Here is a 24,716-nt window from a genome sequence, read left to right as displayed (position 1 = left end):
GTTTGAGTTAGATGCGAGTTGTTTATTGTTTTCCAAGAGATTGACAACCTCTTGTAGCCTCTATACACTAGTCGAGATAGCTTTGTCCCATGGTTTGACAATTATATTTGTGGTTCTCACTATCTCTACAATAAGATAGGAGTGAGATTAGACACCCGTCCCACATGTGGCGCCGCTGCTAGGGATCAAAGAGACCTAAACCAGGGAAAAACATGCACGTCTTGTGAAGTTATCCTTTAACTTCTTCTAGGGTCACCTAGAGTCAAAACTTTCTTTTTTTAAATCTCAAAGCTTAAGATTATCATCTTTTGTTGTGTAGAGGTAGCTTGGAAGTAAGTTGTACTTGCTAAGTACCTTTTAGGATTGTAGGATTGTAGAATTAGATCAGGATTTTGAGAATGATTGATGGACAAGACAAGTCTTAAGATCAAGGCTTAGAAAACATTAAAAACAAGAAAATGAGTGTTTGTGGACACTTTCCACAACCCCATTGCAGTAGAATTTAGGAGTAGGGTAAGTAGAATCCAAGGTGGGATCTCATAACATTGCTCTATCCAAAAGAATCAATTGCGAGTTGTTTGTGTGAAGTTGCATAATTTCAGGTCTCCGGCTAGAAATAGCACCAGAAGACTGTCCACCATTGAATCCGATTGGAGAGTATGCTTTAAAACTTGTATGAGCCAGTGGTGGATAAGCTTAAGGACGCATTTGACTTAAAATTTCAAGAGTTTGCAAAAATTATTTACTTTTTCTTGACATTTTAGGCCAAATTAAGTTTTGACTTGACTCAGAGGCTTAAAATAGATCATAAAAAGACTGTCTACTAAAAAAGTTGAAAAAAGTGCTCATTTTGGGCCAAAAGTAAATAATCGTGATTATTTACTTTCATCTCAAAAGTGACCAATGTTGATATCAGAGACTCTATGCATGTGTACAAACATCTTTTGTAAAGGCCCATAGAATTTGGATCACCAAACTCACCAAAACCTTGGTAAAATATGAAATATGTAATGACTGACGACGACTTGAGTGTAAATTGGGAAAATCTTGTTCAAACTCAGTGAAACTTGACTCATAGGCTTACATTGATGTGTTAAAAATGTGTACATGCTCAATTGACCAAAAAGATGCAAAAATTTACCAAAAATAAATAATCGCGATTATTTAGTTTAGTCCCATTTTTCAACTTTCTTGACCAACCCATCATACCACTAGTTTTAGCATGTTATATTAAGCCCACAAATCAAATTTGGTGAGATTTGGATCATTGGAGTGAAAATTGTGGCCAAATTTGTAAAGTCAGTCTACAGACACAAAACTATTGACCAATTGAATAAGGATTATCCAAACTTGATGAAACTTGGCTAGGGAGCTTAAGTTGAGCTGCTTAACCATTCTGTGTCAACATTGTGGCAAAAAATTGCATAAAAATATCAGAAGTAAATAATTGTGATTTTTTACATCTGCTACAAAATTGGACATTTTTGCACATTTGAGTATACCACAAGGTCAAGCATATCAAGTAGACCACACAAATCAAATTTGGTGAAATTTGGATCACAAAAGTGAGACTTAAGCCAGATTCTCAAAAACTGAGTCTGCGGACAAGAAACAGTTGATAACTTGGACAAATTTTGTTCAAACTTAGTGAAGCTTGTCCAGAGACCTTAACAAGTTGAATACTTGGAAAATCAAGCCACAAAGTGTAAAAATTTGAGAAAAGAAAATAATCGCGATTATTTACTTCTGATACATAGAGACAGAATTCGGACTTTTGAACTTGTACAGTGTTAGACCAACATAATACAAGGCCATCGGTCAATTTTGGTTTCAATTGGATCCAAATTAGTACATGTTCACTCAGTTTCCAGTTTGCAGATTAGTCCTTTGGCTTTTTGCAAAAGCAGAATCTAAAAGTCTCAATTGCTGACTCACTTAGCTCAAGTTGAAGTGATACACATAGATCAATCACAATAGTGAGCAAAAATTGCACACTCTTTGTGAAAGAATAAGCTAAGTTGATTAAAACTAATACAGGAATCAGGTTACAGACAAGGAATTGAAAGCTTGACAAGAGTTGCAATCAAGTCAAGTGGAAGAAACTGATAACAAATCAATCCAACGGTAAATACTCTATCTAGGACTTCACAAGTCTATATGAACCTTAAATCTGGTCGTATACTAGCAAACCAAGGCATATTTGGAGAGACCTCTAGTAGCGTATCCACAGAAGAGAGTGTGAATCAAGGCGATCACTTGGACACTATCTTTGAAGAAGTCTCAAACACTTTTTCAGAATCAACATCTAAAATATCTTCCTATTTGACTCATTCAGGGAACTGGAACGACAGTGTGGTATAAGCACATACTCGCCTTTTATAAGACTAATGGCCATGGAGCTCAAGTTTACCTAGATCCTAATGAAGAGTATGCTATTCACATTGATGACCATGACATAGAGTTTGAAGAGAAAATCAAGGCAAACAAACAAAGAGAAATGTATATGGATAAAAAAGGAACTCAGTATTTACAAGTTAAAACCCTAATGTGATAGACAAATGGGGGTTAGAAGTAAATACCGTAATTCCAGATATAGCAGCAAAAGAAGGACCACCAACTTTAGAATTTGAAGGATACGATCAAGTCGATTTGAAGCCTTTGAAACGGCTTAGCACGGATAATCCTAGGATCGGAGTTTATTGTTGGAAGGATAGAAATGTCAAAGATCTTCTATGGACATCTCATGCAAAATCAGGACAGTTGACACCCATGAAGATCATCTATATCTTCAAAAGCAGATCTACCAACCTACCTATTTAGGGATTGTTATAACAATAAATTTGTTATGATGAATTGAGGAGGTAGAACAAACCCAATACCAAGGGTACTCCATAAGAGATTGGATATTGGGTGAAGGACCAAAAAATATTCCAAGAGAAGAACTTTGCGAGAGATCTTTTGAGAGCAATGTTAGAAAACCCAAAACTACCTCATCACAAAGAAAATCGGATGACACTAAAGCCAGTCCAAGGCTACATGAGTCACGATTTCCAACAGACTGGTTTGAAGGACTAGGGATAGGACAACTGCCAGGAAACCGGGAGTTGAACCAAATAGACGTGTCAAACCAGCTAATTTTCAAAAATGGGTCAAAAAATACAGTGGATCTAGGGATCCATACGACCACTTAGCAATCTCTAAGCAAGTGCTAAGAGCAAAACGCATATTTGATTTTCATACTCAGTTTGAGGGATTTGGAATGACTTTAGAAGGAAAAAAAGTGACACGGTTCCAAAACATTCCACCAAGGTCAATCATGGACTTGAATACATTAGCTCAAGGATTTGTAGATGCATGTTCCAAAACGGGGATCAAACATAATACTGTAGCTCAAATCTATAGCTTCAAAAAAAACAAGGTGAGTTTGTTAGGGATTGTGCAACTAGAATGAAGCAATACATTGCAAGATGCCCAGAACTAGAAATACCTGCAAAAGAAAGGTTAGTATCATTGTTTTTAAAGGGACTGCTAAACAAAGAACTTCATGCTATATTGTATAGCAAGAAACATATGACCCTAGAAGAGTATGTGTCAGATGTTATCGACTTAAGAGACAATATATTGTGATATTTTCAATGAAGAAGATATCCCTAAGAATAATCTAAGTGAGAAAACATCATCCAACAAACCAGCACAAGTGAGAATTGCTGCTACTTTGCAGTACCACTACGGCCATAGAAGACATGCTCAAAAGGATGAATGAAATGATGACTAACATGCAAAAAGCACCTATGAAGGGATCAGGGCAAGGGATACCTCAACAAGGACAACCATTTAAGCCGCAAAGATGGTGTGCAATCGAGGGTAAATGGACCAACCATCAGACCAATGAGTGTATTATCAACCAAAGTATGATGGGAATGTTCAGTATGTGCCTATGAGGCTAGAAGGACAACCCACATACAGATATCAGCCTAATATGGCACTAGCTCAAAGACCACCAATGGCTATGGAAAGACCTTAACTCATGTTGGGTCAACAACCTTCATATCCTGGACATAATGTAGTGCCTGTAAAGTGCATGCATTCCATAAGGTCCTTCTCTTAGCCCTTACTCTTGATGACATATCTAAGCCCTCGACTTTTCAAATATGATCGAGTAAATTTGGTCTATAGTCAAGCACCCTAGCCACCCCTAAGAAAAAAAATTTGCATAAGAAAACAAAGAAAGAATAAGGGTGAGGTGAAAAAGTAACTTCTTGAAAAGTAGCTTGTTGCATAAGCCACTTGTTGGGAAAGTAGCTTCTTGCATAAGCCACTTGTTGGAAAAGTAGCTTCTTGCATAAGCCACTTGTAGGAACAGTACCTTATTGCATAAGTATCTTGTTGGAGAAGATTTGAAAAGGAAGAAAGGATATCAAGATATGAAAAAGTAACATATCACGATAAGTTAAGGTACTTATCAAATTAAGCTTATAAGGAGGCCTTCCCTACTCATTAAACACTTCATTTCTCTTCACAATTTGAAAGAGCAAGCTTGATAGTGAGCTATGAAAGCCAAAGCTAATCCTCCTTCACCCACACCCCTACACACCCTTCTCTCCTCAAGAGAATCCATAACCATAATCCAAATTATCATTACACTCTTCACCTTCTCTCTCTTAACCTACAATCTTTCCATGGCTTGAATTTTCTTAACCTCTCTTTATTCCCATAGCCAAATCCGTGGTTTTCAAGCAAAGGAAAGCGAAAAAGAACCGGCTACGTCAACACACTTTGCCATTAGTCTTCCAAAGCAAGGAGAAGACCCTACTATATACACATTAAATTCCAAAACCATAGCCTCTTTTAGCAACATAATTAATTCTCTCCACAGTAGTAAAGGTATGCCTAAATCCCTTCTTAAAGAAGAATTTGTTAATCATTCATACACTATTACATGCATATTTTACGATACACTAGCATGTCCACTCGTAGGAACTTCGTAATTTTTACCCTACCATGCATAGAAGGTTTTCACTCTTGCATAAGCACTCAAAGGAAGTTTCTAATTAATTGTCCAAGATTGCAAGTTGGTGCATTTCAAAATTGTGTATGTACCATGCATAGACACACCAAGAAAAACTCATTTAGAGAGCATATGCATTGTTCATTTCAAGTTTATCTACTTTCAAGTTTGTTTTTGAAAATTCGAAGGGGGGAGTAAGGGGATAGCTTCATGGATGTTGTGACCGTGTTTTTTGAACATAAAACTCCCATCGCTTTCATGGAGATATCCCATGGATGGGAAATGATGAAAAGGGATCAAAATTGGATTCATCGAAGTCGAGATTAACTCAAAACTTTCATTGAGACAAAACCTTAAATTTCCAAGAGATTTGTTGATTTCTAAGGTCTTGTTTGAGTAGAAAAATTTAAAAAAAAAAAACAAATTAAGGGATTATACTCAAAGAGCTTAATCTAAATTTAAACTAAGATTAAAAACTTTATCGAGAAGATTGATGTGGATAGCCCTAACATAATATAGAGATTTATGTGCAAACTTGTTTTCGTGTTTGTAAAAAGGCCGGCGCAGGTGCTTACCCGTGGATATAGCGAGGGATGGTCCTTTTCAGCTAGAACTGATAACCGTTGGTCTATGTTTTGAGCTTGGGTTCATTCATTGCCCTGGAAATTGGATTGAATGGGAGTGTGTCCCGGCCGGGTAATAGGGGCCGACCGATGCATCTGGAAATCGGCCTAGTCTGGGTAGACCTGATGCCGACGGGAAAAGGAAGAAGGAAAAAGGATCCATGGAGGGATCATGGTAAGGGATAAGGATGTGATTTAATTAAGGAACTCTTCAAATGTTTGGTAAAAAGGAACCTGGAAAGGCTAGGAACCTAAATGGGCTATTCCACAATTGTCCTCATCACCCGGACCTTCTCTCTTCTTCTCGGGATTATTGATTTAAAATAAACCTAAAGTAAATTCTCTTTGAAGCCTTTTCCCCACAAGATAAACAAAGATAAGAATTAGAATTTGTGTAAAGGTGCCGCCTCCACACGTGATGGAGGGGATAGGATACCCGAGTCCTGGGACGAAGATAGGGATATTCCTGGAGAAGTATATGTGATTGCTTGAAAGATAACTAGATAATTTTACTAATATATGAAGGAAAAAGGAAGTAATATTATTCTATAAAGGAAAAAAGGTGGGAACAACCTGATAAATGCACATTTGCAAGGGTATGCAACAGCTTGCATGCTGCTTTCAAATGCTTGAAATGTATTCTTGGTTCGACATGATTGGAATATTGTTTACTAGTATCATTGTATTACCTTGTGAAGGTGCATTTATCAAATAGTTCCGTGGGTGGGAGGATTTGGGAGGGTTAATTGTTGGCCAGAAAGTTGAACCCAATTTTATGTTCTCCTAGAAGTAAATTCAAGAGCAGGGGAAAGGGATTCCGATCTATGGAGCAGGAGAAAAACTTGGGATCAAGGGATTCGCGTAGACTATAAATACACTCACCTTAGGGGAACGCATTGACGGTGTGCTCGGTCATAACCGGGAAAAAAGCGTCAATGATCTTAAACCAAGGGTGAATTAGAGAACTCCCACCAGTTGACCTTAGAAGGTTGAGTTCCAAGTTAGTCTGATGACTTCAATTGGTAAGTTTGATCAGTAACCAAAGTTTCTTTGAGGCTAAGGGATCCATATAAGAGAAAGTGAATGTTATCACCCCCTTGAGTTGGCATCAAAGAGCAGGAGGAGTCCTATCTTGGTGTCGGTCTCAAGCAGGAGGGATGTTGGAGATCACGGAGTATCCATTTGGAGATGGTACAGTCGGTGGTCCCCGGGCATGGCCCTCGCAAGTGGTATCAAAGTGCGGTTTCTGTCCTTGGATAGATAAAGGTTTTAACTAACTCTTATAGAAAAGAGTGAGATAATGAAAAATAACTTTTGGAATTGCATGAAATTTTTCAGATGGTGTGGACCTCTCAATAAGAGGAAGTGCTCAAAATTGTCCAAAAGCAAATGTGGAAGACCCAATGCAACATAACTGAAGTAACTCTTTGGGGCCTGAACACCTTCTAAATAATCTTCACCTAGCCATGATGAGATAGAAATTGGGACTAGGTCCCAATCGCTATTGTATTATCGATTCTCATGCCATAGAATATGAAAGCAAGCTTCTTCTATTAATAATCAATCTCCCTCATGATAAGATGTTTATCTATCCACAACAAAGAACAACACTTACTGGACCATTTACACATAACTCTTGGAAACAAGTTGGTGAGGCTATATGTGCTCGCAAGTCTCTTTCTTCTAGAGTCTTCAGACTTGTATTTTCTGTGATTGGTAATTTTAGGGCTTTAAAGTCCGTTTTGTCAAAGCAAGAGATGGAAGAACTTGATGTCTAGAAATTACTAAAGAAGTGCAAGACTATATCAGTAATTATTCCCCGGAGATGTAAATTTTTTTTGGCATAATACCAAAAAAAAACGTTTTGAAAGAGAGAAAAATAACAAAGAGTTTGCCTTTTTGAATGGTCTATCTTTAAAAGAATTTAACTAGTCTTGTATATCTGAAAGAATCCTAAAGATGGGCCGATTTGAAGGAATCCTAGGGATGGATTGGCTAAGCAAAAAAAAAGCCAACATCCATTGCAATGAAGGAATCATTTATTTTTCAAACTCAAAGGGTGAACAAGTCTTAGTGCAAGGCAAAACAGGGAAAGCTCCCCTGAAGGTTGTCAAAGCCACTCGTTTGGTTAAGGGGTTAAAGAAAGGACTGTCAATTTATGTTATAAGACTCAATAAGCTAGAGACCAAATCAAAAGAATCAGAGCCTCAATGGCTAAACAAAATATCAAGGTATTTTTCTAGAAGAGTTGACAAATCTTGCACCCCCTAGGGAATAAGTGCACAAGATCGAGCTCATTCTTGGTGCTCAACCAATAGCAAGGACTCCATACAAGATGTCACCTTCCAAATCCATAGAGCTGAAGAATCAATTGACTCAGCTTTTGGAACAAGGTTTCATCAAACTCAGTGTCTCTCGTAGGGTGCTCCTGTACTCTTCCAAAAGAAGAGAGATGGAACATTCAGACTTTGCATAGATTTTTGAGGCCTAAATCAGTGCACTGTCAAGAACAAGTATCCCTTGCCTCGCGTAGATGAGCTGCTTGATCGACTCGGTGGTTCCAAATTTTTCACCAAGATTGATCTCAGGTCAGGCTATTACCAAGCTGGGATAAAAAGGGAGGATATTCCAAAAACAGATGGTAACACAAGGTTTGGGCATTATGAGTTCACCATCATGCCTTTTGGCCTAACTAATGCCCCTGCCACATTTAATCGTCTCATGATGATTGACCTCTTTAGATGATTTTGTTCTAGTCTTCTTTGATGACATCCTTATATATTCAAAGACTAGAGAAGATCACAAACGGCATGTATGCCATGTCTTGGAGATTCTCAGAAAAGCCCTACTCTACACAAAGCGGAGCAAATGCTCTTTCTTTGTAGATAAGGTTGCCTATTTGGGATACATGGTTTCAAAGGACGGTATTTCTCTCGCCAACCCAGCTAAGGTGGAAGCTATAGTTCACTGGCCCATTCCCAAGACTATTTCAAAAGTATGGGGATTCCTTGGCCTCACAGGATGGTGTAGAGTATTTATCAAAAACTATGCACTCATTGTACATCCTCTCACTGAACTCACTAAGAAAGAGGAACCCTTTATCTGGTCCAACCAGAGAGATAGAGCCTTCAACAAATTAAAAGAGATCTTGACCAATAAACCTGTTCTCAAACTTCTAGATTTTCAAAAAACCTTTGAGGTGATAGTGGATGCTTGCATACAAGGTATAGGTGGAATTCTATAACAAGAAGGCCATCCCATAGCTTATGAATCACGACAGCTCAGGATTCATGATAAGAATTATCCCACCCATGACCTTGAACTACTATCTATGGTTCATGCCCAAAAAGTGGAGACATTATCTTCTAGGTGAGATGTTTGAGCTTGTTACTGACCACAAAAGCCTCAAATGGATTTTCACCCAGCCATATCTCAATATGCAACAAAGGTGATGGGTTGAATTCCTACAAGAGTTCACTTTTGAGATCAGGCAAGGAAAATCAAGCTGCAGATTCTCTGAGCCAACGAGTAGTGGCCCTTGCCATTACGCTAGTCCATTCAACTCTACCTGAAGAAGTTCAAAATGCCCTCCAAACTGATGAGCAATTTGGTCCGTTGATCCAAGAAATCCAAGCTCAAGTTCAAAAAAGATATTTGGAAGACTACTCTATTCAAGATGGACTCTTATTCTTCAGGAATCGATTGTGCATACCTGCATGCTTAAGGATGCAGATTCTAAAGGAAGCTCATGAAACTCCCCTTGGAGCTCACCTAGGTTATCACAAAATGTTTGCTTCTCTTAAACAAAATTTCTATTGGCCTAAGATAAAAAAAAGGATACCTTAGAGTATGTTAAGAAGTGTTTGGTATGCCAAAAGGTGAATGTTGAAGAGTTAAGATTCCTACGAAGCTACAACCATTGGATATACCCGCAATGAAGTGGGAGTGCATCAGTATGGATTTTGTAACAGGGTTACCCAAGACTGCTAGAAATTCTGATTCAATTTTTCTGGTGGTGGATAAACTCACCAAAGTAGCTCACCTTCTCCCAGACAAAACCACTACCTCTGCAGCAAATATTGCTCAATTTTTTGTAAAAGAAATTATTAGATTACATGGAATGCCTGCTAGGATAATCAATGATCGTGATGCCAAGTTTATCTCTAAGTTTTGGAAGGCCATGTTCCAATCCTTAGGCACTCAATTAAAAATAAGTTCAGCCTATCATCCAGAGACAGAAGGACAAACCAAAACAGTTAATCAAGTCATAGAAGATATGTTGAGATCATATTGCAGTCATTAACCTCATCTTTGGATCAAATATTTACCCTTAGTGGAATTTGCTTATAATTCTTCCTCCCATAGAAGCCTAGGAATGTACCCATTCAAAGCTCTTTATGGACAAGATTGTATTGATCATTTCTCTTAGAATGGCCAACCCAAGTCACCCAGTGCCTACAGCAAAGAATACACTTGAAGAAATGGATCATCAAATCAAAATAATAAGCAAGAACCTTAAGAGAGCAAGTGATAGGCAAAAGAGTTATGCTAATCTACATAGATCTCCCTGGATTTTTAAGGCAAGACATAGAGTTTTCCTTAGGGTCAAACCAAAAAGAAGTTCACTCAAATTGGGAAAATACAAGAAGTTAGCATATAGATATTGTGGACCCTTTGAGATTCTGAGAAAGATAGGGGACCAATCTTACAAACTCGCTTTACCCCCTCACTTGCATGTGCACAATGTTTTTCATGTTAGCTTGCTAAAAAGATATGTTGCGGATCCCCTTCACATCCTAAATGATGAAGATCCTAAATGATGAAGATACTATTCTTATCACACAAGAAGAATTCCAAATGGAGTGAGAGAAAATTTTAGACATGAAGGAGAGGAAGCTACGACATCGAACAATTTGGGAGGTTTTGGTCCAATGGAAGGGCTATCCCATTGAATATGCCTCTTGGGAAGATTGGAAACTCCTTACTTCTCAGTTTCCTCATCTTTTTTGATTAGGATCCTCCTCTTTTTTGTACTCAACCTAAACAGTGTTAGCCCATGTAACTACAAACCCAAGACTTTTGTAACCTGACCTTTTGCTAGATAATAACAAGATTAGCATTTTCATTTACATCTTGTGACTCGAATATTTGTATGGAATTACAAAATCAATAAATAGATTTAGCCATGTTTGAAATTCTCTCAAGGACTTCTATCAAATACAAGATATAAGAACTTAGAACCAATTTCATTATATCCACCAAGAAAAAATCAAAGAAAACAAGACTTAAGATGGACCCAAGATCTTAGAACATGATGAACATGTTAAGGGATACAACGAAGATACATTTTCTAGAGGTCAATAAGTTCACCCATTACATGATCACAAAAGCAACTATCAGAAGCAGGGCACATATTAGGCCTCTCATTAATAGGAAGGATTCACTATAGAATTGTGAGGGAATTGTTTCACTGAACTCTCTAGTATGAGGTGTGAAGTTAAAGGGTCCTCTAAGTGGTAAACCAAAGTGAGGGTAAAGATATATCTTTTGATGAGGAAGGAATTGAGCAAGCAAAAAGACTCGTTCTGAAAAACCTTGATGCATTGATCTCATCATGCAGTAATATCAAGGACCCAAACCCATAGCTTCACTAACCATAGACAAACGAACATTATTACGAAAGTGATCCCAATCCCAAAGGGTCACCCTTGTTATACTTTGAAATGTCTGACATTTGATTTGAGCTACTGAAGTTCCCAAGTGAGGAAATAGCAAGCGCCCATATCACTCCACAAAATCTCTCCTCACAGATTCACTTGTTTATTGTAGATGAGGAATAGCCACAAATAAAACTAGATCTTGCCATCGATCCATAAAGTAAGATAATGAGCAAAGAGACAAACCTAAGAAATTTTGACAAGGGATGGAAAGAAAAGTGAAAGACAAAGATAAAAATACTATAAGAAATGAAAATATACTGAACCTTATATAGGCTATCCAGCCAACGAAGAGTAAACTAGCGTTACCCAGAAGTTAAAAGTGTAACTTGCGAATAAATATTTATCACCTTCCTTATTTATTTTGAGCTGAGGACAGCTCTTTCTTTTTGTTGGGGAGTTTTTAAGGTCCTTCTCTTAGCCCTTACTCTTGATAACATATCTAAGCCGTCAACTTTTTGAATACGATCGAGTAAATTTGGTCTATAGCCAAGCACCCAAGACACCCCCACGAGACAACTTTTGGTTTTCACCATGGGACCGTGGATATAACCAATGCATGGGATATTAGTTTTATCTCAAGAAAAATATTTGCATAAGAAAACAAAGAAAGAATAAGGGTGAGGTGAAAAATTAACTTCTTGAAAAGTAGCTTGTTGCATAAGCCACTTGTTGGGAAAGTAGCTTCTTGCATAAGCCACTTGTTGAAAAAGTAGCTTCTTGCATAAGCCACTTGTAGGAAAAGTAGCTTATTGCATAAGTATCTTGTTGGCGAATCTTTGAAAAGGAAGAAAGGATATCAAAATATGAAAAAGTAATGTATCATGATAAGTTAAGGGCCTTATCAAATTAAGCTTAAAAGGAGGCCTTCCCTACTCATTAAACAACACTTCTCTTCACAATTTGAAAGAGCAAGCTTGTTAGTGAGCTATGAAAGCCAAAGATAATCCTCCTTCACCCACACCCCTACACACCAGAGAAGCCATAACCATAATCCAAATTATCATTACACTCTTCACCTTCTCTCTCTTAACCTACAATCTTTCCATGGCTTGAATTTTCTTAACCTCTCTTTATTCCCATAGCCAAATCGGTGGTTTTCAAGCAAAGTGAAGCGGAAAAGAACCGGCTACATCAACACACTTTTCCATTACTCTTCCAAAGCAAGGAGAAGACCCTACTATATACACATTAAATTCCAAAACCATAAGCCTCTTCTAGCAACATAATTAATTCTCTCTAGAGTAGTAAAGGTACGCCTAAATCCCTTCTTAAAGAAGAATTTGTTAATCATTCATACACTATTACATGCATATTTTACGATACACTAGCATGTCCACTCTTAGGAACTTCATAATTTTTACACAACCATGCATAGAAGGGTTTCACTCTTACGTAAGCACTCAAAGGAAGTTTCTGATTAATTATCCAAGTTTGCAAGTTGGTGCATTTTGAAGTTGTGTGTGTATCACGCATAGACACACCAAGAAAAAATCATTATAGAGAGCATATGCATTGTTCATTTCAAGTTTGTCTACTTTCAAGTTTTTTTTGCAAATTTGAAGGGGGGAATAAGGGGATAGCTTCACGGATGTCGTGATCGTGTTGCTTGAACATAAAACTCACATCGCTTCCATGGAGATGCCCCATGGGTGGAAAATGATGAAAAGGGACCAAAAATGGGATTTATCAAAGTCGGTGTTAACTCCAAACTTTCGTCGAGACAAAACCTTAAATTTCCGAGAGATTCGTTGATTTCTAAGGTTTTGTTTGAGTAGAAAAATTAGAAGGAAATAGGAATTGAGGGATTATAACTCAAAGATATTAATCTAAATTTAAACCAAGATTAAAAACGTTACCAAGAAGATTGATGTGGCTAACCCTAGCATAATATAGAGATTTATGTGTGAACTTGTTTTTGTGTTTGTAAAAAGGCCAACGCATGTGCTTACATGTGGGATCCAACGGGGGGATGGTTCTTTTCAGCTAGAACTGATAACCTGTGGTCTATGTTTTGAGATCGGATTCATTCATTGCCCTAGAAATGGGATTGAATGGGAGTGTCTCCCGATCGGGTCATAGGGACCCGTGGATACGTCTTGAAATTAGCCTAATCCGGGTAGGCCTGATGCTGATGGGAAAAGGACGAAGAAAAAAGGATCCATGGAGGAATCATGATAAGGGAGGAGGGTGTGATTTAATTAAGGAACTCTTCAAATTGTTTCGTAAAAAGGAACCTGGAAAGGCTAGGAACCTAAATGGGCTATTTTGCAATTGTCCTCATCAACCTCGACAGACCTTTGCTCTTCTTCTCGAGATTATTGATTTAATTTAAACCTAAAGTAGATTTTCTTTGAAGCCTTTCCCACACAAGATAAAGAAAGATAAGAATTGGAATTTGTGTAAAGGCGCCGCCTCCACACGTGAGGGGTCAGGTTACCCGAGTCTTGGGACAAGAATAGGGATATGCATGGAGAAGTATATGTGATTTCTTGAAAGATAACTAGATAATTTTACTAATATATAAAGGAAAAAGAAAGTAAATATATCTATAAAGAAAAAAAGGTGGGAATGACCTGATAAATGCACAATTGCAAGGGTATACAATAGTTTTCATGCTGCTTGCATATGCTTGAAATGTATTCTTGGTTTGACATTATTGGAATATTGTTCACTAGTATCATAGTATTACCTTGTGAAGGTGCATTTATCAAACAGTTCGATGGGTGGGCGGATTTCGGAGGGTTAATTATTGTCCGGAAAGTTGAACCCAATTTTATGTTGTCCTAGAAGTAAAGTCAAGAGCGGGGGAAAGGGATTCCAATCTATGGAGCAGGAGAAAAACTTGGGATCGAGGGATTTGCCTAAACTATAAATACACTCACCTTAGGGGAATGCATTGACGGCTGTGCTCGGTCATAACCGAAAAAAAAGTGTCAATGACCTTGAACCAAGGGTGTGAATTAGAGAACTCCCACTAGTTGACCCTGGAAGGTTGAGTTCCAGGTTAGTCTGATGACTTTGATTGGTAAGTTTGATTGGTAAGCAAAGTTTCTTCGGGGCTAAGGGATCCATATTAAGTGAATGTTATCACCCTCTTGAGTTGGCATCGAAGAGTAGGAGGAGTCCTGTCTTGGTGTCAGTCTCAAACGAGAGGAGTCCTGTTTATCCATTTGGAAATGATACAATCGGTGGTCCTCGAACATGGCCTTCACACATTTAGAGGGAGTCATAGATAAACAAGCACTAGTGCCTGTTACACCCTATGTTGAGTCTAGTTCATCTACAATAATGGTAGAAGGAGATTGGTATAATTCACATCCACCACCAATGGAAGAACATGTGACTTATACTACACTAGAGCTTGCACCAATGTACTATGTAGCTAATCAAGGTGTTAGACCTCCGATGGTAAGACCCATGATTAAGCCAAGAACTAGGAACTATCATAACTGTGGTACATATGATCACTAGAAATGAATTCCCAGAGCTTGACAAGAACATTAAGCCGGGTGAAGCTTTTTGTATACAATTTTGCAAAAAGGGAGGACACTTCCCTGAAGATTGTCCAAAAAATCATTCGAACAAAGGTAAAACAGTAGTGAACATAGTCCAAGTGATACCTAGTAGCTCATCTGAGAGTGAACCTATTGTTCCAATCAAGGTAATCACCAAAGCCCAGGCTAAGAAAAAGAAACATAACTCCTCTGATGATTCGGAGAATACTAAAATTTCCTCTCAAAAGCCCAAGAGAAGCAGATGTAAAAGGTATGAGATGAGAAAACAAAAACAAAGGGCTGAAATCAAGGAGAAAGCAAAAAAACTATTCCAAGAAAAAGTGAAAGAAATTGGAAGTGAAATCTGGAGGATCAATTTTGGTAGAATTTTTGAGCCAATCAATGTAGCCTTGGAAGCTTACCAAGTGGGACTTAAAGCAAGCCAGAACATGGAAAATAAATGGAAAAACTATCCTTTTCCAGATATGGAAGTAGCTAAGCTTAAAGCTTATCAAAATCTGGTAAGAATTACTCAAGAGATGCTGGAAAAACAAAAACCCAAGCTCAAGAGTGTAGCAAAACTCAAGGAGCTTGTGGTAGGAACAAGTAAAGAGAAATCCAAAGTGGTGGTAGAACCCCACCTTAAAACTAAAGAGCCAAAACTCATAGTGCCTGACAGTGAAGATGCCTTAGATGGAATTCTGTTCGTAGAAGAAGACTGGCCAAGACACTTATGGGAAAAAGTTAGAGAGATTAATGATGGGAGCCTAACTTTGAAGTCAGCTCCTATAGAGGAAGTTTCGTTAGAGAATCTACCTCTTGATATGGACATGGATGTACAATCCTTGTATGGGGATTGTGGCTCTGAAGCTTCAGGAATGTCTGAACCAATGACTTTGAAAACACTACCTTCTTACTTGGGAGATAAAGAAGACGAATCCATAGTGTGTAAAAGCACTCAGATAAAAAGAGCAGAACAGACCTTAGAGGTAGACAACATCCATTCAATTATGTCTACACCCATTCAATGCATTCTTACTTTAGGAGAACTGTTAAAAGTTAGACCATATTTATGGAATGATCTACAAAAACTTTAGAGAAGGTCGGAATAACAGGGCTAGTCGTGAAAATTTTGAAAAAATTGAAACACAAATTGGATAACAAAGAGATTGGATCCCTCCCAATAAACAAAGTCAGAGAATACTATGAAGGGGAAGAAGGAAACACAACCCTTCCAGTAGATATAATAATATAGAAACCATGGCAATACTAGATAGTGGGGCAGGCATAGCCATAGCCACAAAAGCAGTCTGGGAATCATGGGAAAAACCATCCAGTAGACAAACTTGAATGAAATTGCAATCGGCTGATGGACACATTGAAAAACCCTTAGGACTACTTGAAAAAGTGATAGTTAATTCCTGTGGGATTGATTATCAACACACTTTTGCAATAGTGGACTTTGGAAAGAAACTCAATTATGAAAATTATCTTGGAAGACCTTTCATGCGACAAGTACAACTCATCCAGGATTGGGGAAACAATTCTCTGCACTTGAAGCAATTGGAATCAATAACAAGAGTTAATCTAAAAGATCACGCTTGTAGAGATGTCATGAAAATGCCCATGCAAGAATTTGACTCGGTCTCTTTGGTTGAAACTAAGCTTCCATCTTGGTTGAACAAAGACACACCTATTTGGATGTGCGGAGCCTCTGAAAATGGGAGCATAAAACGAGAATAATGTATCTTAGAAAGGGACTGCACACATGAAGCTTATGTACTCGAGCCCTTTCCGGAGCATTTGTTTGAACCATTTGAGTGAACTCAAATTTTGGCAACAATGGATGTATGTGTAAATAGGTCTATGCCTACTCAATTTGGTAATGAGGATGGCTATGACATAATTCCCATACAAATGATCTCAACCCTTCACATTGAAGACAAAATTCAAGAATCCAAGGACTTAATGAAAGCTCACAAGTCTTTTTAGACCTCTACTATGATGCAACAGATGAGTTATAAGAACATTCAGCTACCTCAGATGATTCGGGGTCGGAAAAAGAACATGTGAGAGCCAAACTACTCATGAAAGGAGGGGAGGAAAAGTTTTTTGAGTTTCCAAACCGAAAACCGAGAAGACAGAAATGGTATGAAATAAAAAGAGACATGAGAACTTGAAACCTGGACCTATGCCATCAGTCTCCAGTAGAACACAGTTCTTGATGCAAATAGATGCACATGATTGTGTCAAAGACAAAATCATTGGTAGATATCCTTTAAACGAAAAGCAAGAAATATCAAAAACCACGAGAAAAACAAGAAAGGAAACTCAAGCAAAATCTAAATACCAGGACAAGCATTCAACCATGACACAAGTTGAACGGAGAAAGAAGTATGAAGAGTTGAAAAAAGCTCTAGAGGAGATATATACAACTGAAATGGAAACCACCAAGGAGGAAGGTAAAGATGTAATGAGTGTTCCATCTCCTTACAAGGAATATACTCTCCAAGACCAAAAAATCATAGTCGAGCAACCTGTTAGGGAACTAAGAAAACATGGCGAGTCCTAGGAAGGACCTGAAAACACAAAAAAGATAGATTTGACCGAACCAGAAGAAGAGCCTAGACTTGCCTACATTGCAAATGTCCTGATAGAAGAGAAGAAGAGCTTTTGTTAAGCTTACTGAAAGAATACCGAGATATATTTGTTTGGTCTTATAAGGATCTCAAGGGTGTTGATCCAAAAATCTGTCAACATACCATACCTATGAGAGATGATGCACTTATAATGATACATTTTCCAGAATGATCAAAGAAGAGATAGAAAAGTTAAAGGAAGCCGAATTCATTTATGAAATTGAACACACAGATTAGGTGTCTCAAATTGTGGTAGTACCCAAGAAAAATGGAAAATTAAGGGTGTGTGTCAATCTCAAGAAAGTGAATGCAGCTTACAGCTTTTTAGATGGCTTTTTCAGATACAATCAGCTTTTGGTTGACCCCAAATATTAGCATAAAACTGCCTTTGCAACTGAATGGGGTATTTTTGCCTATCAGGTTATGCCTTTTTGGGTTAACTAATGATTCTTCCACCTTTCAAAGATTGATGAGCCATGTTTTTAAGGAATACCTTCGAAATTTCTTCGAAGTATATATGGATGATCTATATGTACATTCATCAATCCAGGCTGATCATTTCAACACCTCAAAAAGGTCTTCAAAAAATGTAAACTTCATAGGATTTTCTTAAATTCTGAAAAGTGCACATTTATGGGTAGACAAGGAAAAATTCTTGGACATATAGTGTCTAAAAATGGCATAGGTACTGATATAAATAAAATTAATGTTATTGCTGAATTGCCTAGACCAACAATAGTCAAAGGGGTTCAAGCTTTCATAGAAACATTTTGGATATTACAGACGGTTCATTTACGTGTACGCTATAATTGCAAAACCCATGTCCAGCTTGATTACACTCTTTGATTGGACTGATGAGTGTGAAGAATCCTTCATGAAGCTTAAACAAGCTCTCACTTCAGCTCTAATATTGAAAGCACCATATTGGAATAAGATATTCCACATACATGTAGATGCTTCCAATTTTGCCATTGGGTGTATGCTAGCTCAACCAGGAGATGGAAAATTTGATTTTCCTATTTCTTATGCTAGTAGACAATTGAATATGGTAGAGAGAAAATATACAACCCCTAAAAGGGAAGGATTAGGAATGATCTATGTCATAAAAAGTATAGACATTACCTATTAGCTAACAAATTTGTGTTCTTTGTGCACCACCAAGCCCTATTGTACTTGGTCAACAAGCCATGCAACACAAGAAGAATAGTGAGATGGTTCATCATTCTTTTGAAATTTGATTTCACTGTAGTTGTGAAAAAGGGCACACCAAGCCGATCATTTTTCAAAGATTATATCAGGAGAACCACCCAAGGGAGTAGACAATGATTGAGTTCTACCAAACATCGAGCGAACTTATCCGAGCAAGTTCAAAACCGAGCAAAGTTTCCAAGTAGACTTAAGTCCTTGGGATCCTTCCCATCCATAGAGCAACCAACAGAAGCGGAGTGCCAAGAATTTCCTTTACTGTGCCAATGAGCTCCTGTGCCATTGAACAGGGACGTATCAAATGGGAAGTCTCGATCAAATCATCGAGAGAAATGTTGCCGTTGTGCTTGATGTTCTTAAATGTATAAGGCGAAGGAAGAGGAATCTGTAGGTTGGAAACCACCTAAGAGCTCATGTGGCACACTAGCATGGAGCAAAATCCTAACACCAATGCTAGGACTGAGGCAAGCAGAAGAAGAAGAAGAAAAAGGCAATCGAGTGCTGCAGCGGCTTTCATGATCAGATTAATAAGAGGAATTGTGACAACACAATTATGAGAGTAGCCACTGGCCACCAATCATGAGGAGCACCTGCAGTATAACAATGTCATAAATGCAAATGATGGAATCTCTCCTATTTCTTTCAGTCGGCTTCATCGTTGTGGTATTAATTATGCATTAAATGGACAGGAATCTAATTGTCAGAGATCACCCTCTTCAAGATTAGGAAGGGAGATAATTGCTGCACGAAACTTAGAGCGGATTAACAAGGCCCTTAACACTAATCATGAGCAGCTCCAGTTGTCTTCAGAGTAGGGTGTGTGCACACCAGAGCACAGATGCCCACCACAGCAGTACTCGTTCTTGAGCAACGATTATAACACTTTTAGCTACTATTTTAGACCCGCGAGGAGTAACAGCTGTAGCAATGCATTCATATTCTTCCTATCGCGCTTGGGCTCCTCGAGGGATTTGATCACAAGGGCAGCGGTGCTAATTGCTCTCTTACTTCTAGTCCAACTCCAATTCAGAGTCACCATTGAGGGAGCCACCCGTAAACTCCACTAGATGGTAGACATGAAGCTGAGTGATGCATGTTTTGCACCCACGATGAAGATGGAATGCTGATAAAGAAAGGGCAACAAGAATATGAGGAGGTGGTTTTTGTTCATTTAACAGGAGGGGAAGTTGGAGATGCCTCTTCTTTGGAACCCAAGATCGGGCCTCTGAGCCTATCGCCCAAGAAGGTAGGAGAGGACATCGCCAAGGAGACTGCCAAGAACTAGAAGGGCCTGTGCATTATCGTCAAGCTCACTATCCAGAATTGTCAAGCCAAGGTCGCTGTCGTCCCTTCCACTATCTGTGAGGGATCCAATTTAGACGGCATCTCTACTGGTTTCCTCTCCTTTCTTTCTGTTGCTTCTGCTTCTGCTCTCGCAACCTTGCGTTGCCCTCACTCACTCACTCTCTCTCTCTCTCTCTCTCTCTCTCTCTCTCTCTCTCTCTCTCTCTCTCTCTCTCTCTCTCTCTCTCTCTCTCTCTCTCTCTCTCTCTCTCTCTCTCTCTCTTTTTGTCTATCTGAACGAGTGGAAACCTCACAAATTAAAAAGTGTCATTCTTTGCACTCTTACATCTGCAATAACATGCCATCATAGCCCACAATAAGCATGACACATTTTAGTTGTATGTATGCAGCACCCCCCAACCTCATAAGGCACGACAAAGCAAAAGGTTGCAAGAGTGCACTGACCTATCTTTTTTCGAAACCATACTTCTTATGTTCATAGAACAAATCAGTTTTGGCACTGCCAAGGTTCACAATTTTGGGGCAACCATCTCTATCCTTGTCCTGTTGGGTGCACTCTTTGCAGTAGTAAGCATCGGAAATGCTGGCACCTCCGCAGATGATGCAGCGCCCTTGGAAGGAGCCATAATTGCACTCATCACACACTCAAACCAGAGTACATGGGTGCACATATGAATCGCAAATCACGCATGGACTCCCATGTCTGCTGCTGAGAGAGGAGGGAAAGGATGGAGACAGTAGTCTGCCTGTGGGGTTGAGGGTATTTGAAGAAGCGCTGCTTGCAAGGGAGAGCACTCGGCAATCGAGTTTTCTTCGTGAGCAAGGACCTGACGGTGACATCACGAATAGGGGACATTGCAGAGATGGTTGGGCTCTGCGGATAGCGAGTAATGGTGGGACCCAGACAGCGCAGTGCCCCTACGGCCAGACATTCCCGGGCTTCCCCTTCGCGCGCTTTAGTGATGGCACCTGCTCATCGACCTCTTGGGTAGGTTGCCCTTGCGCTTCTTGCAGAGTCTCCCTTTGCCATGGCTGCTCGTGAGTGCCCGTTTGCCCCATGTATGATGAGAGAGAGTCTCTCTCTCTCTCTCTCCAAAAAAAAAAAACTCAACTCTCTCAAAGAGCGCGCGCTCCTTGAGAGGGTTGAGTTTTTTTCTTAGCAAAGCATTCACTAGTCAGACGTAGCATTTGAGTCTGCCATAGCTGTACTGCAATGGCGAGCTCTTCTTATGTGGGTAGAAACAAGGGTTTGGCACTGCTGCTTCTTGCCATGCTTTTGGTGATGCGAGTGGTGAGCCTCGCGACCGCAGTAGTAGCGATGAAGAAGCCTGCTTTCGGCCTGCAACGTCCCTTCGAGTTGGCCTCACCAGACACTCAGGGATGCCAAGAAGACAACTATAACCCAACGATGGCAGAACCGTATGAATTCCTTGTGAGTGAAAGCACGGTAAGTTCATCTCAGGAGGACGTTTTGCAGCGCATTCCTGGCTGGGAAGAGAAGGGAGCGCCTGCTTTGTCGCCATCGCAGGAAGGTCAACCTCTTTCTACGCTCCGCGGCACCTCTGGCAGCCGGTGGGGACAAGGGCCATGTACCTATGGCGGCAAGGGCAGCGGTGGTTATGATCAGCATGGTGGTCAAGGTGGCAAGGGCGGCTATAACAACGGCCATGGAGGCAACCAGGGCAAGGGCCATGGCGGCAGCTCCGATAAGGGGCATGGCGGTCATGGTGGCCACGTCCCGCATGGCTAGCTCGCTAGCTTCCAACTATAAGCATTGGCTAGTCCTCTCTTGTATCTAAATTTCCAGGTCTCTTTAACACGGTTGCGAGCTTGCGCTGCAGGTGATGGGCTAATAATAAGGGACTTCATATTGGCGGTTGAGTAGATTGTTCTCTCTCTCTTCAAGTGCTGTGCAGCATAATGCAAGTTTAATGTCTTATCATGTCAACCTAGGGTAATGTCTTATCATGTACGAGTGCTCTCTCACAATCCAAGTTTAATGTCTTATCAGCAAGTTTAATGTCTTGTCATGTCAACATAGGGTAATGTCTTATCATGTTAACTGCTCTCTCACAATGCAAGTTTAATGTCTTATCATGTCAACATAGGGTTCCCTTATGCTGCACAACACTTGAAATTGGTGTTTAATCAGAATAAGCCAAATATATCACTAAACAAAGAGAGAGAGACAGAGATCTCCATGACGAAGAGGAAGTAGAAGCAGTTGCGGCATAAGTATTCATGATGGTCAAGCGTCGTAACGGTGGGCATAACAAACATGGAAGAGGCAACACCAACCCCATCAGGTGCTCCAATTGTGGGTGATGTGTGCCCAAGGACAAGGCTGTCAAGCGGTTTCTTGTAAGGAACATTGTTGAACAAGGTGCTCTGTGAGATGTGCATGATGCTTTTGTTTATGATGGGTATGCACTTTCCAAGCAGTACTGCGTTTCATGCACTTTACGCTAAAATGCAGTACTGCATTTCATGCACCATTCAGTCTCACGTTGTCCGTGTGAGATCCCGCACAAAGAGGAGAGTTTGGGAGCCACCACAGAGGTTTAGATGCAAGGAGGATATGCAGAACCACAATCAACGTAGCAATGTTCCAGGTGCTATTAGGAAGTGAAGAGGTGTCTAATTAGTGCGTAAGCCAGGAGAGGAAGAAGGCTCATGAATTTTGACTTCTATCATAGAACTCTTAAAAGACACATGCTACAAGCATTGCCACTGTGGTTGAAGCCATCAATAAGATGGATGTTGAGGGACTTTTGAGTCTTTTGGACGGGCTTGTATCTGATGTTTTTGAAATGTCTTTCTAAAGTTTTTTCACAGAGAGAGAGAGAGAGATCCTGACTTGCTTCTGAGACTCTGAGAGTGTGTGACAGAGAGAAGCCCTACGAGTGAACAAGAGACATGACACTGAAAATTCACTAAACTCGGGCGCTGAGAGTGAGTGACCACTGCTCGAAAAAAACTTTTTTCCAAAAACTTGTCAAACCTACATGTTAGAAACAATAGAGGTAAACTCACGAAATGTGAAGGTTTTTATACCAATTTACACTTTTTTTTTTCAAAATTTGGAGGTTTTCTCACCTTCACCTATAAAATTTAGAGGTAAATCTCAAAATTTGTAGGTGGGGTTACACTAAACCTAGGTTTTTCGAGCATTGTGAGTGACTTATAGAGGCGGCGCTGAGTCTGAGAGGAGAGAGAGAGAGAGAGAGAGAGAGAGAGAGAGAGAGAGAGAGAGAGAGAGAGAGAGAGAGAGAGAGAGAGAGAGAGCGTAATTGGCTAGATTGGTTGAGAGCATGCACACCCCTTCCATGTAGAGCTCGCTGCTCAGTGGCGCAGTCAGGCCTACTTTTGTGGAACTCTAGAAGAAGGTGGAGGTAGGGATTGTTGAACAAGGGTATCGGCGCATCAAAGTCATTTTTGATGCGCGACCAGAAAGGCTGGTGTTTGAGAAAAGATTCCTCAGTTGTGATCCCGCAAGTGTGAAAGACCAACCTCATTCTCTCTTTCTCTCTCTCTCTCTCTCTCTCTCTCTCTCTCTCTCTCTCACACACACACACACACACACACACACACACATACACACACACACACACACACACCCAAACTCTTCATCTTTGTTCTCATTGAAAAATGGGGCCGATGTGATTGTGAAGGCATTGCATAAGAGGTGATTGCCAAGATGTTGCATGCAAGTGGTGATTATCATTCATGTTGACAGTACCTTATGATGTTCATCACCTCTCCCGCCCTTGTCCACAGAGTCCTCATGATTGGGGCCTCCTCTTTTGCAACTCACCATGCAAACTCTAAGAGTGTCCGTAGTTCATGAAAACGATTATTTTCAAGTATGTGATGTGAGGGATATTTTCCTTTTCCTCTTCGTTTCTCAAGTGTCATGATTATATGCTGAAATATCTTTTTTGCGAGCTAGACAAAATGGAGTCAGTCATGGTACAATCTAGCACCAAAGATTGCAAATACACATTGTTCATATTGGCTCCAACCTACCAATACGATCTACCAAATCTACTTCTTCTATAACTTCCTTAGAAGCACTTGCCATAATAATATGTATTGAGAAACCCTCCTCCCCCCTCCACAACATTGTCCGCGCGCACACACACATACACATTTTAACTTGTCCAAGCATCTACCATGGCTTTAATATTGATGACCACAAGGTGTGATTCAGAGGAGGGAGCATAACCTTGGATAATCAAGGAGTTAATATAAGGGTGAATGATTAAATTCTCCATAAGGAATTCTCTGGACGTTTAGAGACAATGATAGATAGATTGTAATATGTAATCTGATGCTAAATGTTTCTATTATAATTTAATTTCTATGTACCTTGTGGGGTTTTGCTTCTTTTTTATGATTTCTCAAAAAGGTTTGCTTGGAGTTTAAAATTTCTCATCTTGCACTCAACCATGGCTAGAAAAATAACCATTTATGGACGACAATGTGGCCACAAGATTGTTCTTATGTTTGACGATAGGATCTATGAACTTTCTATATTTTTTATGATACAACGTTATGAAATAATAATGCATTCAATTTGTATCCATTAACTCTAATGTGAGAGCAAGTGAAGATAAAGGCTATTGAACTTGCTAGTGGTGAACAAATCTTGCTTCTCAATCATGGCCAATGTCAATTCTAGAAGGTTCGAATTGCTATTGAAAGCACACAAGGCATTCGAA

At 39.5% G+C, this 24,716-nt stretch overlaps 1 protein-coding gene and 1 pseudogene across 1 annotated transcript; one reads left to right on the top strand and one right to left on the bottom strand.

Annotated features, from left to right (window-relative positions):
* Positions 1-20,439: 20,439 nt before the first annotated feature.
* On the bottom strand, positions 20,440-20,927 carry LOC147438372 (uncharacterized; annotated as a pseudogene).
* Positions 20,928-21,208: 281 nt separating this feature from the next.
* LOC147438371 (uncharacterized) lies at positions 21,209-21,745 on the top strand. Its single transcript, XM_086486115.1, has one exon. It carries the CDS (start codon positions 21,209-21,211, stop codon positions 21,743-21,745), a length of 537 nt encoding a protein of 178 aa, XP_086342241.1.
* The last annotated feature ends 2,971 nt before the right edge of the window (positions 21,746-24,716 follow it).

The sequence above is a fragment of the Adiantum capillus-veneris genome, chromosome 17 (assembly GCF_014529385.1).
Source record: "Adiantum capillus-veneris isolate H3 chromosome 17, ASM1452938v2, whole genome shotgun sequence".
Classification (NCBI taxonomy): domain Eukaryota; kingdom Viridiplantae; phylum Streptophyta; class Polypodiopsida; order Polypodiales; family Pteridaceae; genus Adiantum; species Adiantum capillus-veneris.
This window is presented reverse-complemented; position numbering and strand designations above follow the sequence as displayed.